Source organism: Haplochromis burtoni, unplaced genomic scaffold (genome assembly GCF_018398535.1).
Source record: "Haplochromis burtoni strain Fernald_Lab_line unplaced genomic scaffold, NCSU_Asbu1 Contig_1013, whole genome shotgun sequence".
Classification (NCBI taxonomy): domain Eukaryota; kingdom Metazoa; phylum Chordata; class Actinopteri; order Cichliformes; family Cichlidae; genus Haplochromis; species Haplochromis burtoni.
This window is the reverse complement of record NW_024583374.1, coordinates 35,097-51,017: the sequence shown is the minus strand read 5'-3', so window position 1 is coordinate 51,017 and position 15,921 is coordinate 35,097. Positions and strand designations below refer to the sequence as shown.

At 40.6% G+C, this 15,921-nt stretch overlaps 2 protein-coding genes across 5 annotated transcripts in view; both read left to right on the top strand.

The window, feature by feature from the left end:
* The first annotated feature begins 5,378 nt into the window (after positions 1 to 5,378).
* Positions 5,379 to 8,124, top strand: LOC102300313 (cornifelin). Of its 2 annotated transcripts, XM_005951744.3 has the most exons (5): positions 5,379 to 5,657; positions 6,113 to 6,233; positions 7,079 to 7,172; positions 7,308 to 7,495; positions 7,578 to 8,124. In XM_005951744.3, the coding sequence occupies exons 3-5, from the start codon at positions 7,106 to 7,108 to the stop codon at positions 7,785 to 7,787; spliced, it is 465 nt and encodes a 154-aa protein (XP_005951806.1). In that variant the 5' UTR covers positions 5,379 to 5,657; positions 6,113 to 6,233; positions 7,079 to 7,105; the 3' UTR covers positions 7,788 to 8,124. The 2 variants fall into 2 exon arrangements, with proteins under 2 accessions (XP_005951806.1, XP_014186359.1); XM_014330873.2 differs by lacking the exons at positions 5,379 to 5,657; positions 6,113 to 6,233 and having other exon boundaries at positions 6,247 to 7,172.
* Positions 8,125 to 15,000: 6,876 nt separating this feature from the next.
* Positions 15,001 to 15,921, top strand: part of LOC102300823 (cornifelin homolog A-like) — a 3,807-nt gene continuing 2,886 nt past the window's right edge. The window contains exons 1-2 of one of the 3 annotated variants that reach the window (XM_042216327.1): positions 15,001 to 15,112; positions 15,792 to 15,897. In XM_042216327.1, coding sequence (XP_042072261.1) covers positions 15,831 to 15,897 — 67 coding nt within the window. In that variant the 5' untranslated portion in view covers positions 15,001 to 15,112; positions 15,792 to 15,830. The other 2 variants (XM_042216326.1, XM_042216328.1) reach the window with 2 other exon arrangements.

Genomic DNA, 15,921 nt, shown 5'->3' with positions numbered 1-15,921 from the left:
CTCGGTGCGCGTTGTTGTTTTAACCTTTTTTTATGTGTAATAGTTCTGGTTCGGCTGCATTTTTTTCTGAGGTATCTGAGTAATGCACGGTGCACATGCAGCATGTTCTCTCAAAGCTTCCTGACTTCACAACAAGACTTCCAGCTTTAACAGGTAAGATTTTTTGGTTGCTAGTAAAAATGGAAATTTATAATCAAAACAGTGAGAGGTGTGAGATTATATCAAACAGCTACAACAGAGAAGAAATCATTTTTATCGTATTTTAAAAATATATATTTTCTCAGGTGTAAAAAGCTACATTTGGAAGATGACTTGTAAACGTCTACAAAAGCTTGCAGATCTAACATTAAACTGATCTGTTCTGGCTTTCACCTGAAAGATGTAAACTAATGTAATCATTCTGGTCTTTTAACAAACATTTATGGTCACTGAGTATTTTAAAAACATGTTTATTATTTCTAACTAATGTTTTGTAACTGATGCACGTGGCACTGTGTTTTTCTCCTTCTGTAAAAGTTATCTTTTTAAAGTGCATACAATTCTAACTCAGCTCTGTAAATCATTCATCAGTCAAACAACTAGTGTTGTGTTTTTCCTCCAAGTGGGATTGCACAATCGTGTAATTTACTTTTCCCACACTGAGCTACCTCGCCCTTGTTCTTGATACAACTGTGTGGTAGTGGCTTCCAGGTAAATGCATTGCTTAGGTGTGGTTAACAACATGGTAACAAATTTCATACACACAGCTTAACACTACCCAATGTTGCTGTTAACAAATCCATTTACTGATTGCACTGCCTTTGTTGCGTTTTAAGATTGGTTATAAAACAGACATTTTCGTAATCTTTGGGGAAATCTCTAAATACGCTGATTTAATTGTGTTTTACTTTTGGAAAAAAGTTTCAGGGAATTATTTTAGTCTTGGTAGCCAGGATCGGTCCACCAGGACCTCCGCTCCTGGCTTGCCGCCCGGCTCACAGTGCACCCGACCCCTATGGCACCTCCTGTGGGTGGTGGGCCTGCAGGAGGATGGGCCCATGTCCCCTTTTCTGGCTGTGCCCAGCCGGCTCCATGGACTAATGCCTGGCCATCTGACGCTCACCCTCGGGCACCGTCCCCAGGCCTGGCTCCAGGGTGGGGCCCCAGTAACCCTATCCCAGGCAGGGTGAACTGTTCCCTCGATGGTCTTGTCATAGGGGTCTTCTGAATCGCTCTTTGTCTGGTCCCTCAGGGGGGCAGAAGCCCCCAGACAACATAGCCCCTGGGACCCCTGAGACACACAAACCCCTCCACCACGATAAGGTAGCGATTCCCTTAGAGATAGGGTGAGAAGTTCGGCCATCCGGGAGGGGCTCAGAGTAGAGCCGCTGCTGCTCCACAGCCAGTTGAGGTGGTTCGGGCATCTGACAAGGATGCCTCCTGGGTGAGGTGTTCCGGGCATGTCCCACTGGGAGGAGGCCCCGGGGCAGACCCAGGACATGCTGGAGAGATTATATCTCTCGGCTGGCCTGGGAACGCATTGGTGTTCCCCTGGACAGCTGGAGGAGGTGGCTGGGGAGAGGGAGGTCTGGGCTTCTCTGCTTGGGCTGCTGCCCCCACGATCCGGCCCCGGATAAATGGAAGAAAATGGATGGATGGATGGATGGATGGATGGAAGGATGGATGGATGGAGGGCTGAATTATTTTAGTTCACTATTTCTAGGAGGTCAGAGTTCAGAGTTGTGATGTCATCAGTAAGCGCAGAAGAAAATAAACCAGTGTTTGAGAGCATTGTTTGGTGATGATATGCTATGCTGCCTGTAAACTCCAAACCTGAAGTGAGGAGAATAAAGAGAATGAAGTCATGTCTCTCTGAGTGTGCAACACTTAGATATCACTCATCAAAACAACACAGTCAAAGTTGCATTTATTGTATGCAATACCATGAGGTCATAAATATTTGGTCTTCATACAAATGAAATAGCTGTCAAGCTGGGATTTAAAGATTTTTTTTATAGGGATTTGCCTATGGTCCAGTGCCATCCCAGTAATTCTTCTATTCTTCCCACTCCTTTTTAACTTGCAAACATATTCACTTAGTGTACATTAGATACCTTTTGATGTTCAATTCAGTTCAATTCAATTTTATTTATATAGCAAGAGCAGTTGCTTCAAGGTGTTTTGTACTGTAAAGCAAACGACCCTAGAATAATAGAGAGAAAACCCCAACAATCAGATGACCCCCTGTGAGCAAGCACAGGGGGAGAAAAACTCCCTTTTACCAAGAAACCTCCAGCAGAGCTGGGCTCAGAGAGGTGCAGCTAACTGGGTGTGAGGGAAGTCACATGACATTTAGAAAACAAAACTTGTTCTTTGTCTTGTTAAATCAGCCTCTTAATGAGGAATATGTGCTAAACGTGAAGGTTTTGCATTAGGTGTTCTTGCTTGGTACTGATTTCCATGTATTAACAGGTACAGTAACCAGTCAACAACAATGACAGCCAACTGGAATACTGGCCTCTTTGGCTGTTGTGACGACATAAAATCTTGTAAGCAACCAAAGAATTTTTTTATTTATATTTCCCTTTTATCATCTTATGCTGCATTTAGATAATGTACTAAAACATAAATAAACATAAATATTGTTTCCAGGCTGCTATGGTTTCTGGTGTTGCCCTTGCCTCGCCTGTACCGTTGCAGGAATGTTTGAAGAGAACCGCTGTCTCCCATTATGTGACATCTGCAGCCCCGCTGTGTTATCAGCCTTTGGGATACCACTGTTTGTGCCTCCTGCTGCCTTGGGTCTGAGGGTTGGCGTTCGACACAAATATGGCATCCAGGTAAAACCCTATAACACTTATTAATAAAAATATTATTCTGACAATCAGATATTTTTTAGGCTCCCACTGGTAAATTACTAACTAAGAAATGGTACAAGTAGTAAAATGAGTATAGTTACAGAATATTTCTCTACAGGGTTCTATCTGTAAGGACATCGCCACTTCCTGTGTCTGTGTGTGGTGCACCTGGTGCCAGTTGCATCGCGAGTTAAAAATTCGCAAACACGGCACCCATGTCGTCAACATGCAGCCTACACCCACTGGGAAAAATTGAGAGTTTGTTATGGTTTCGTGCTGAGGTTGCTCCTCGTTGGTGTGATCTGTCCTCTAAGATCAGTTATGTTTGGTCTCACCAAACTAATTGATATTTGGTTATGACAGTCTTGCTTTTGACCTTTCTTTTCCCTCTAAAGATTTCTGCTGTGATACACTCAAGACAAGCATCGTATGTTTTATATATGCATGGTTTTCATTGCCTCTCTGAGCTAGCTCGTGACATGTAAGTTAATTATTTTAATGCTACAATAATGATGATCATGACAATTGAGAAACTGAGATCAATGACCCTCAAACACATCTACAAAAATAAAAGTGAACTCTACTAAGTTCTTAAATCTCTGTGAATCTGTAACTTTTTTAGACATACTAACTTTGTATATGTAAAAGTATCTCAAACTAAATCCATCTAACCCCAAAGTCCTGTTACATGAAAAACAAAACATGCTGTAAACAAGATCAGCCCACAGTCACGGGTAATGTTGTTGTAATGTCATGCAAATGTGAAAAACACCTAAATGGAAATGTTCTATTTCAATACTTGTCTAAGAGATCATAAATATCAATTTGTCCGTGATGCTATGATTTTCATGATTACTTGAGATCTGTTTAATCCCACCATATGAATCTATGATGTCATGACAAGCAAGGAAGCAATGCTTGTCTTTCTGTAAAAAGTCACCGATGCACCCATGAACATGGTTGGCTTGGTGGGCTTCCAGCTGAGAGCAAATCTTCAGAGGAGAACAACGGCAATGTTGGATTAAAATGAGTCCACAATTACAGTATGATCTGCAAATATACAGACATAATGCATCATTACACATTTTGTACACAGTCTCTAGAGTGTTGTTGTATACATTGTGTGACAGTGAGTGGCCTGACCGGTTTCAAACTCAGAACAACAAACACTTACAGCAGAACAAAAATAAACTGATAACCACTAGATTACTGTGATTCAGAGTCTTGTGTCACTGTGATTACACCTAGGTACACAAATAAAACTGCCACAGCCACAAGGTAGGTAAAATGACTGGTGAATTAGCTTTACCTGCTGATAATTATTACCATTGCTAATCTACACTGATGCCCCCCATAAATGCACTATAAACACCCTATGGACGTAACCTTACACCAAGATCAAATTGACTATTTTATGCTTGCTTACCTGCAAACGTACAGAAATCGCGCATTGTTACAAATTCTGTACACAATCTCTAGACTTTTGTATAACAGTGAATGGCCTGGCCTCTTTACTCCAACTTGATCTGATCCTTTAGGATATACTCCCTCTTGTGGTGTAATGGAGGCATAGCCGCTCTTAATAGAAGAGAATAAACCTTTATTGTCCTGCGAACGAGAAGTTTGGGTGTTACACTGCTCTTACAGCAAGGGGAATATAAAATATAGAAGGAGGAAAAAAAGTGGTCCATATACATAAGCAACTGAAGTTATACAGGTAACAATGTACAGAAATATGTATAAACATTGAATGGAGATACGTACACGAGAGTGTGTGTGTGGGGGGGTGTGTGTGTGTGTGTGTGTGTGTGTGTGTGTGTGTGTGTGTGTGTGTGTGTGTGTGTGTGGGGGGGGGGGGCAAACAAGCTGATGAGTAAGTAACCAAAAAATGGTAAACTGTGTTACGTGTTACAGCTGGTTGTCTGACAGCTGCTAGCACTCCTTCCTACACTGCGGGAGTGAAAGTCTACTGCTGAACGAGCAGCTCAGTGCTCATGCAGGGGATGGGAGGTATTGTCCACGATGGATGTCAGCTTAGACAACATCCTCTCCTCTCCAACCTGCTCGATGGACTTCAGCGGACAGTCCAGGACAGATCTGGTCCTCCTGACCAGTTTGTTGAGTTTCCCCATCCCTCTCTCTCTATATATATATCCCTCTCTCTCTCTCTCTCTCTCTCTCATATATACAAAAAAAACACCCAGCACGCCCCTGCGGGCGGTTTATCCTTCAAGCTCGGGTCCTCTACCAGAGGCCTGGGAGCTTGAGGGTCCTGCGCAGTATCTTAGCTGTTCCCAGGACTGCGCTCTTCTGGACAGAGATCTCCGATGTTATTCCCGGGATCTGCTGGAGCCACTCGCCTAGCTTGGGAGTCACCGCACCTAGTGCTCCGATTACCACGGGGACCACCGTTACCTTCACCCTCCACATCCTCTCGAGCTCTTCTCTGAGCCCTTGGTATTTCTCCAGCTTCTCGTGTTCCTTCTTCCTGATATTGCTGTCATTCGGAACCGCTACATCGATCACTACAGCCGTCTCCCAAGCTAGGTGAGTGGCTCCAGCTGATCCCGGGAACAACATCGGAGATCTCTGTCCAGAAGAGCGCAGTCCTGGGAACAGCTAAGATACTGCGCAGGACCCTCAAGCTCCCAGGCCTCTGGCGAGTGGGGAATTTTTTTTATATGTGTGTGTGTGTGTGTTTGTGTAGGGACTGGAAAACAGGACGAAGGACAAAGACAGGGAACGCAGATAGCAGCATACATGGGGATCTCTTGAACCAAGAGATTCAAACACAATAAAACAACTAGGAAGGAACAGCTGGTACTAAATTTCAAAATAAATAAATACATGAATGAATAAAGAAACTGTTGATTCTCTACTTGAATTACAAAGCTGACGCTGCTTTTGATATGACAGCTAAATGTCTTTATTCAAACTATCAGACCCCTAAAAAAATCTGGAGAAATTTAACGTACCTGTGTACTTTAACAGTCACATCTAAGTCACACCCTGAGACTTGAACATGATCATGACTATTATCAGCAGTTTCTGTTTGTTTTTTTAAGAAACACAACAACAATAAAAGGAAACTTTTTTTAAAGTAAATTTCTATGTGTATGTTTTTTGACATTTATCTTCAACAGACATAGATGTTGCATTTGTTTGTATGCTTAAAATGAACTTGAACGCACTTAAAACACAAAGAGAAAAGTTCATTAAAAATATAGAGGAACTTCTGGGCATGATCTTTTGATTTCCTTTCTCTGTTTCTATAGTTTCAGGTTTTGCAGCATTTTTGTGTCAAGCCAATGGCAACTCTAAGCCACTCCCATCACAAGGTACATCCTTTCCTATATTCCTTATCACAGGTGCACACAGGGAGTCCAGCAAGACCAGGTAAGACCTTCCACTTTTCTACAATGAAATTTACATCATTTACCGTTTAGTGTGATTCCTTTATGGTTCACGGTGTAATACTAGATGTGTAACGCTGTAGGAGATGTGATGACAGAGGGACTAAAATGTATGTAAGTTTATGTAAATTGATACATTCTTAGAAAGAGATGAGTGTTTTTTTTTCCTGTTTATTATTGACCCTCTGTATTGGTAACTGTTTATCTGCAAAGGTGAATTATATGCAGGGCTGCAGACTGTAAGATGTCTTGTGTAGAGGTCAGGTTATATTGAACTGTACTCTCAACCTCGTGACTGTTTAAAATGAACTTGGATGTTTTAGGAAAGTCAGTGTTTTACCTCGTGGTGTTTCTGGTGTTTTTCTGTCTGACGCTGTTGTGTTTTTAATGCTCAATCTTAGTCTTTGGAATCAAGGATGTATAAATCAGATTTAACTGAAGAATTACAGACAATGCACTTTTCATTTCATTTCTCCGAGCCTATAGTTTCAGTTTGTTTGTGTTTATTCAACCATAAAAAGATGCTGCTTCTAATCGAAGGAACTATGTAATTTTCTGAGGTAGAAAGCTTGTTTTTTACATATATATATTTGAATTGTAGCCAACATACAGTACAGTGTTCTTCTTCTTTCTATTTTTCGTAGTTAATCTTAGCGATCGCTGGAACAAATATTTTAAGAATTTAAGGTTTCTGATGAACAAGCTTTGCTACAAGGTGCTCCAGAATCTAATCTGATCATCTACTGCCTAGATGTCCTACACAACAGATGGTTCTTTCTGCAGATGCATTTCTTTAACTTTGGTTTACCCGCTCCTCTACTTTCACAGAGCAATCCTATAGCATCTTGGCACACAATGGCAGAGAAACCCTTGACAGACTGGGACAGTGGTCTTTGTGACTGCTTTGAGGATGCACATACTTGTAAGAAGCCAGTTAAAGTTGATTGACTCATAAATTGTATTTGTGTTTTCAGGACTACAGGTTTTTTCTCATTTGTATCGTCTTCATCTTTTGAGACTTGTTGCCACTTTATTGACGTGTTTCTGTGTTTTTCAGGTTGCTATGGATTCTGGTGCGGCCCCTGCCTCGCCTGCACCGTTTCAGGAAGATTTGGAGAGAACTACTGTCTCCCTTTATGTGACATACTTGGTCCTGCTGCATTGGCAGCCTGTGGGATACCCCTCTGTGTTCCACCAGCAGTTTTGTCTGTAAGGGCTGCCATGCGAAACAGATATGGCATCAAGGTATAAAGCGCAAGACGATGACATACTCTGAACTAAAAGTGGAAAGAAAAAGCAAAGTAATGCTTGTATTCTCTTTCTGCAGGGCTCTCTCTGTAAGGACATTGCAGTTTCCTGTTTCTGTGCCTTATGCTCCTGGTGTCAGATGCATCGTGAGTTAAAGCATCGCAAGAAAACCCCGACTGTAATCACTATAGAGAACAACACTGTTTACAACATGCAGCCTGTTCCAGTTGCCCAGCTACCAGCGGTGATGGTGTCTGCACAACCACCCACAGCTGGTTTTGTTGCTTAACCCAGGAGGTGTTATGTACTCACAGTGGCACTGCTCTGAGTTAGCTTTAATGTATTTATCAGTGAAATCAGAGCCTCTAATAATTTTTAATTGAATTGTATGATCAATTATTTGTATTATTTTCCTAATAATCCTCAATATTTTTTCTTTTAACAGTTATATTTTGAGAAATGATGATGATAGTGAGAATTGGTGATTCACTATAGTTCTGAGATTCATTTGGTAAAAAATAGTAAAATGACGAAATCAGATACAAAGATGAAATCAAAGTTTCAGGGCTCATTTTTGTAGCCAACTATGGCAAAAGTCCATCATAAAACTTTTCTTTCAGACTTTATACTGATGTTTGATGTCATGCAGTCTGTCCAAATTATTTCCATTTAAACAAAGACAAGAGCTCAGAGTTCCTGCTACAACAATAAATAAATAAATAAATAAATAAATAAATAAATAAATAAATAAATAAATAAATACAGGTTAGCAGAACACAAAAGACTGAATCTGGAAAAAGAACAAAAAAGCATCAAACTAACCCTGCTACAAAATAGAGCACATTTCATTCATAATGTTGTAAATCCAAGCCCATTATGTATTCATGATTTGAATCCTGGGTTATGCGAAATCCCAGAAATAAACCTTAGACAAAGTGAATCTGTGAACTAAGGTCTATTAGGTTATGCTGTGGTGATCCTCGGGTTGAGGGATGGGTGTTCATACTGGAGTGCAAAATTAAAACCAATGGAAGATGGACAAGAAAAGTTCAAAGCCATCAGGTCCTCAGTTTAGAAAAAAGAGAAAAGAAGAGGAGGAGAAACGAGCAAAAGATGCAGGTAAGCAGATGTGTCATTGGATAATGGCAGGTCATCCTGAAACAATCAGAATCAGAATACTTTATTAATCCCTAAGGAAATTATGAGGGTTACATTTGATCCAAGAAGAAAAATAGAACTAAAAATAGTAACAGTAACAGACCAACTCCAAACAATACATTGTCTTACAGATTTTACACGTTTAGGAAATAGCACTAATATATACAGATCACTCAATTATAAATATCAAGAATGAACAGAAGTGATTATAAATAAATATCAAGAAAATTGACAAGAACATTACAGAGTAGAAAAGAGTGTGTGTAAAATGGCTGTAACTATTGCAGTGTTTACAGTGTATTTCACTAGCAGGGACCACATCCTTGGTAACAATGGGGATGAGGAAGTGTGAATAGTGCTGCGGTTTGGGGAAGGCCTTGAAGGGGACTGGCGACGGCTCTCGGGCCGGGCAGATCCCCATGTACTAACGAGAAATAAATAGAGGAAAGAAAGAGAGGAGAGGAGAAGCGAAGAGAGGAAAGAAAAGGGGGGGGGCAGGGTGGGGCATGAAAATGAAAACAGAAGGTATTGGAGAAGGGGGGGTTTATAGCCTGAGGCCGGAGGGGGCGTGAAGGAGGAGTGGTCCCGCTCCTGAAATTCAGATGATATCTCCACTAGATGGAGGAGTTGTAGAGTGAGATGGCCACAGGCAGGAATGATTTCCTGTTTCGTTGCCAGAGGGGGTGTTCGCCCAGGGCACCAAACAGGCTAGGACCGCCACTGGGTAAGGCTTAGGGTTAGGCATTCATTTTTCATGGTTAGGGTTAGGGTAAGGGGGTAGGGAAAGCATTATGTCAATTATATGTCCCCACAAGATATGAATACCCAACGTGTGTGTGCGTGCGTGTTTTCGTGATGATTCTTAGTATCTATTAAATATTAAAAAGATGTTAACTGTCAGTCACCTCACCCCGGTCTGTGAATGCTGCTAGTTGAAGAGTAGCAATATTGATCCCTAGTCTGGAATTACTCTAAATTTATTTTTTATCAATAAACAACCCTTTAGGAAATGTCCTGCAGGTCTATAAAACACTTGTCTGTTCTATGCTGAATATGCTATGTTGGTATGGATATGAGTGTGTCCTAACTTGTTATGGAAGTAATGCTAATTCACTGTCGATGTAAGCTATTCCGAGTTGTATTTTCACTGTGACTGTGTACAAGGGTTTGACATGGTGTGATTTCTGAGAACAGGAACAAAAAAACAACAACAAGATATTACAATGCAAATAAGAAATATTTGTATTGCATAGGTCAGAGCAACAGGCCCCACACATGGACTTGTTCTTATATAATGCTTTTCTACTCTGAGCACTCAAAGCACTTTACACAGCTTGCCTCATTCATCCATTCACACCAGTAATCTTTTTAAATGCTCTTTCTATGTAAGTGCTTTCTATCTAACATTCACATGCATTCATATTCCAATGGACGCACCGGAGAGCAACTTGGGATTAGTATCTCGTCAAGGACACTTGGCATGCAGACTGGAGGACACGGAGATCGAACTGCTTACCTGAGCTACAGCTACAGCTACCCCTACATTCACACTACAGTCCTGTTAAGGAAATGCATTCTCCTTATTGTGCTAAGAATGCAAAAATATATTAAAAACAGTTCTTAAATACACCACAAGATGGTGGACCAACACAAGTAATGAAACAGGCAGTTTTCAATAGTCAACATTTCAGTTACCGTCTGTGCACCAGGAATATAGTTCTTTAACACCTCTGCACACGAGAAACTCTTCAAGCTACAATAAATACTGATGTAAAGAACTAAACCCTGAACAAAACGATCAAATAATCAGTCAACTATGGGTTAAGAAAAGTTCGAGCAGGAGAACCAGAGTAGCAGAACCAAAGGAATTTGTTATCTGGAATGCTTACGCTGATGATGATCGGACCTCACTCCTGACAGAAATTGAGGCTGTCAGGCTTTTAAAGAAAATACAGAAGACATTAGCTAAGTCAGATTTACAGCTACACAAAACTGCCAGCTGATGACCTGGCAAAGGTCTTCAGACACAGACATAGGGACATATTCTTCACCTCTTCAATGTGGCCTTGGACTAAGCTGGATCCTTGAATATGAGACCTTAATCTTCCAGGCTTCTAAGCAAGAATGGTCCTTCATTTATCAGGCGCATCCTCTATAGCTGTACATCACTGTACAGTGCATGGCTAACATCCAAGACCTTACCACTGATCCATGTGACTGCCAAAGAAAAGAAATGGAATGCACAGAAAGAGTCCCTTTTAGAGGTTGAACTCCTGTACATACCCAGACCTTATGTCTCATTGCCTCTGTTCTCAATGCAGCAACAAAAGCACTGTTTCTTCTCAGATGAGTTGTTGATTGAAATTACAGATTTCATCAACGCTGCCCTTGCTCTTAATGGAGACAGACAGCGCTACATTGGATTCATCATGGTAAAAACCAAGCTGGTGCCTTGATGAGGCTTGAGTTGCACGCTTTATATTACACCAATGACTCTTCACGAAGGTTTTAAATGTATGTACCCAAAAAAGTCTCAAGAATTAGTACTTCCACTACACAGACTCAGTGGCACCATGTTTCAAAGGATCACAACTTAGCTAACATTGCGACAGGGCGAATAACAGCAAGTCTGCAAGTAAATACATGAGAAGTACACCAGCAAGTACACCAAGACAAGTTTTTTCACTCATCCTTGGTTCCTGAAGTTCTAACAGCAGCTATTTACATCTGAGACATGAAGTATGTTTGATCTGGTCAAACCAGAACATGATGCAGAGATCTGCCCATTGATCAGTGTTTTCACAACTAAAACTGTTGACAGACTTCTGTTTCCTCATTGACTAGAATAGTTCTCCTTATGAAAGACCCTGATATGAGGAATGACAAAGCTCATCAGTGTGGCAAGGAAGTCTAAGGTTTCGAGGGAAAACCCTTAAAACCCCTAAATACTGCAAATTTTCGGGTGATCCCTGATGTTTAACAGTTAGCATTCAAGGATAAAGTTAAACAGCTGGAAGAGGGGAACTAGTTTTGAAAATAAGTTCTTTGTCGAGGCTGAGCCCATTCCTTGACCAGGTTGTGGGACGGTTATGGTAAATGAACTGGTTCTTATATATCGTTTTTCTACTGCATCTGAGCTCTCCAAAGCGCTTTACGCAGTTTGCCTCATTCACCCATTCACACAAGCACTTTCTTTCTAAGCTCTTTCTACGTAAATGCTTTCTATCTAACGTTCATCATCATGGTTATAAAGTAGAATCATTGCTTTGAAGTCTCTCCGTGGTGGTTTTTATCTTTGCTTTGTGTTGTCGGCTTTGCGTTCATACTTAAATACTAAGAGAAAGAACATGTGTGTCCTCATTAGGACAGGGAGTAGTGTTGGTGTGTGGGGCTGTAGCCACAGGTTTATAATGTTAATTGGCAACTAGAAAAATTTGCATTTCCTGCCAAAATGCTGTGTGGATGCCTTAACGCTGAAGATGTCTGCTGAAAAAAGCTGAAAAAGTTGAAAAAAATGTTACCCTGAGCAGGATTCGAACCTGGCCCTTCTGGTCTCAAGGCAGCTACTCATCTCACTGAGCCAAAGTCATTCTCACAAAGCGGAGGTGGAGAGACTGACAATTGTGCTGAATGATGAGCAGAAGCTGCTGAGAATTGTGCTGATAAGAGGTGAAAAGGCTGAAAATTTTTCTGAAGAGGTTAATAAGCAGAATTTGGGCAGAAAAGAGGTGAAAATTCTGAAAAGTCTGCTGAAGAGTTCCATCAGCAGAATTTCTGCTGAAAAGAGGTGAATGAGCAGAATTCTGCTGAAAATAGGCTTTTGCTTGGTTCACGTTTACTAAGGCACTAACCAAAAGGCGCCACAAGAGGGCACTCCAACACAAGAGATGACCTATTTACACTGATGCACTTAGTAAACAGTCAGCCCCCTAGTGACTATGATTTGGCAGAAATACTATGACTTAGTAGTAATACTATAACATAACAGATTTCCTAAAAAAACTATGAAATTGCAGTAATTCTATGACTTGGCAGAGATACTACGTTAAAAAAAAAATGTTGCCCTGAGCAGGATTTGAACCTGGCCCTTCTGGTCTGTAGGTGGCTATTCATCTCACTGCGCCAAACTGTTTCTCACAAAGAAGTGGTGGAGAGACTGACAATTGTGCTGAAATGAGCAGAAGCGGCTGAGAATTGTGCTGATAAGAGGTGAAAAGGCTGAAAACTTTGCAGAAAAGAGGTGAATCAGCAGAATTTCTGCTGAAAAGAGTTTTTTTCTGAAAACAGCAGAAAAAACTGAAAATTTTGCTGAAAAGAGTTCAATCAGCAAAATTTCTGCTGAAAAGAGTTGAATGAGCAGAATTCTGCTGAAAAGAGGTTTGTGCTGAAAACAGCTGAAAAAGCTGGTATTTGTGCTGAAAAGTAGTGAACAAACTGAAAATTTTGCTGAAAAGGGGTGAAAAAGCTTAAATTTGTGTTGAAAAGAGTTAAAAAAGTTTAACTGTTGACTGAAAGAAATGTTGCCATAAGCGGATTTGAACCCAGGCCTCCCACTCCGAGAACGGATGCTCATCTCACTGAGCTAAAACACAGGTCAACCCGGCAAGGAAAATCAGTGAGGCCACTGATAATATGCAGAAATAGGCAAAAAATATTGCAAAAAAAATTCAATATCTCAAAAAGTATAGAAGTTATGAGCACCAAAAGTCATACCACTTTTGCCTACGGCATCCACACAATTATGAGACACTGTGTTTCAAATCATTTTACATAGTAACAGGAAAGTAACAACGAGTAGTACAACATGTCTTTCTCATGGGTGTAATAAGTAACATACTGCACTACTTTTAAGAAAAGTGTTCTGTGTAATATGTGTAACAACTTTTTTACTTTTCTATTTCGGAGTTATGACCCCAACACTGATCACAACAAAGAGGGAAAACAACATTCACAAACATTTGACCACGCACCGTGTAATTAGTTTGCATGAATGTAATGTCGTTGATATGCTACTTAGAGATGGTGGTGACTCTCAAACTGGAGCAAATGAGAATTGTTAAGAGGTATACTCTAAAACACTTCTTCAGTAGAGAGTCAGAGAAGAGAAACACACAGAACTTCTTGCTAGCAAGGGCAGCCTCCAGAACTGAGACTCGCGCTGAGAAACTGCCCCGGTCTTTATTTATACTTCAGTGAGCGTTTGTTCTTTACATTGGAATGTGGAGGTGTACGTGGTGTGTGTGTGTGTGTGTGTGTGTGTGTGTGGCCAATGTGTGTGTGTGTGGACAGAGTGTGACCCCATAAACAACTTCCCTTAACCTGCTGGTCTGGAAAATCCAACAGTTTATCTATATGTAAAAGAAGCACTGTGACTAAAACTGACATAGCCACGTGTAATCCTGACCGTAGATGAACAATAGAACAAGGTTTACGACCTCTCCATGTTCCTTAGGATGTGGGGGTGAACGCCAGAACACCTCTGGAATGTTCACAGATCCTCCCTAGAGATGAGACATTCTTTCAATCATCGCTACACTCAGAGCCTTATGATACTTCTAAACACAAATGATTACATGCAGTATTCTACCATATGCAAACTTATATCATTAAAAGATTATACTGACTACTAAATACAATTTTGCATTGACAAGAATCAATAAGGATTTTAATCAATGAGGGATATCAATGTTGGAATAAGAATCGCTAAATTCTTATCAATTCCCTACGTTTGTAACACTGGCATGGTGTGGTCACATATGTATCAAAGTTACAGATCGGCATTTTGAGGATTCTTAAGATAAGAAGAAAAACATGATAATTATAATTATTAGTTCCTGTTCCAAAAAGCAACTGAATAACACTTAACTGTTTATTTTTCTTTTACCACTTAGGACTCTCTTTTATAATAAGCACCCTTTTCAGTTGTTTTTGCTTTTCCTTTAAAAACCACCTGGAATGCAGTTATTAATAATAATAGGATTGCATTTATATAGCGCTTTTCGGGGCCCTCAAAGCGCTTTACAATTCCACTATTCATTCACTCTCACATTCACACACTGGTGGAGGCAGCTACAGTTGTAGCCACAGCTGCCCTGGGGCAGACTGACAGAAGCGAGGCTGCCATATCGCGCCATCGGCCCCTCTGGCCAACACCAGTAGGCGGTAGGTGAAGTGTCTTGCCCAAGGACACAACGACCGAGACTGTCCGAGCCAGGGCTCAAACCGGCAACCTTCCGGTTACAAGACGAACTGCCAACTCTTTGAGCCACGATCGCCCCCGCGATTACCACATAATGGAAAGTCACTTTTAGTTTCATGTTTCCATTTCCAGAGTTTCAGGCTTGGCAGCATTGTTTGTGTTGGCCCAAATGCCACTGACACTCCTTATTAAAAGAGCCAAGGATCCTTTTATTCATTAAGTTTCAGAGGTGCGCAAAGGGTGTCCAGCAATAGCAGGTAAGATGTTCCAGTTTTCATTCAATTCATTTTACATCAACTTAGTGGTCGGAGAAACAGAGGTCATCATTACGGTGTGACTGTAAAAATCTAAGGTTTATGTAAACTGTTATGTGTGTTATTAGTATTTCCGAAGGCAAACCACATCCAAATTCTAAGCTGTCTGGTGTAGTGGACAGTTAAAGTAGATTACACTGTCTGAACTGTAAGCGTAATATACTTTCACTTCCAAACCAGTCTACATATCCTGTTCAGATGTTTACTTTTGAGATATGTCAACCACGTATTGCTGTTTGTTTTAAAGTCACTTGGATGTGTATAGAAAGCTTGTTCTTCCTTCATCCCCAAATGCTTGTTCATTATCGATGTTTGGGGGTGTCTTTCTGTAATGCTGTAGAATTTTTACCTTGATATATAAAATGTCTTGTGAATTATGGATATATTAATCATGCTTAACTGACGACTTACAAAATGACCACAATATCCTTAACATGCACTTTGGTTTCATATCTATGTGCATGTGTCCACAACATATACTTTTTTTCTCTACTTAAACTTTCCCATTGCTACAAATATTTGAATGTCTTAGGTCTCGTGAACAAGTTTGATAGAAAGAACTTCAAAATTAACATTTTGAGTTTCATTTAATTTGGCTTTTTCTGCTTCTCGACTTTCACAGAGTGATCGTTCAGTGTCTGTGGGTGAAGTTCAACATACAATGGCAGAAAAACCCTTGACAGACTGGGACAGTGGTCTCCTTGACTGCTTTGAGGATGCAAATACTTGTAAGAAGCCAGTTAAATATTCTC

Excerpts from the sequence above, each read along its gene's own strand:
- LOC102300313 (XM_014330873.2), top strand. The coding sequence starts at position 7,034 with ATGCATTTCTTTAACTTTGGTTTACCCGCTCCTCTACTTTCACAGAGC. Across the intron at positions 7,173-7,307 it reads CTTTGAGGATGCACATACTT|GTTGCTATGGATTCTGGTGC; the intron begins GTAAGAAGCCAG and ends TGTGTTTTTCAG. Across the intron at positions 7,496-7,577 it reads GAAACAGATATGGCATCAAG|GGCTCTCTCTGTAAGGACAT; the intron begins GTATAAAGCGCA and ends CTCTTTCTGCAG.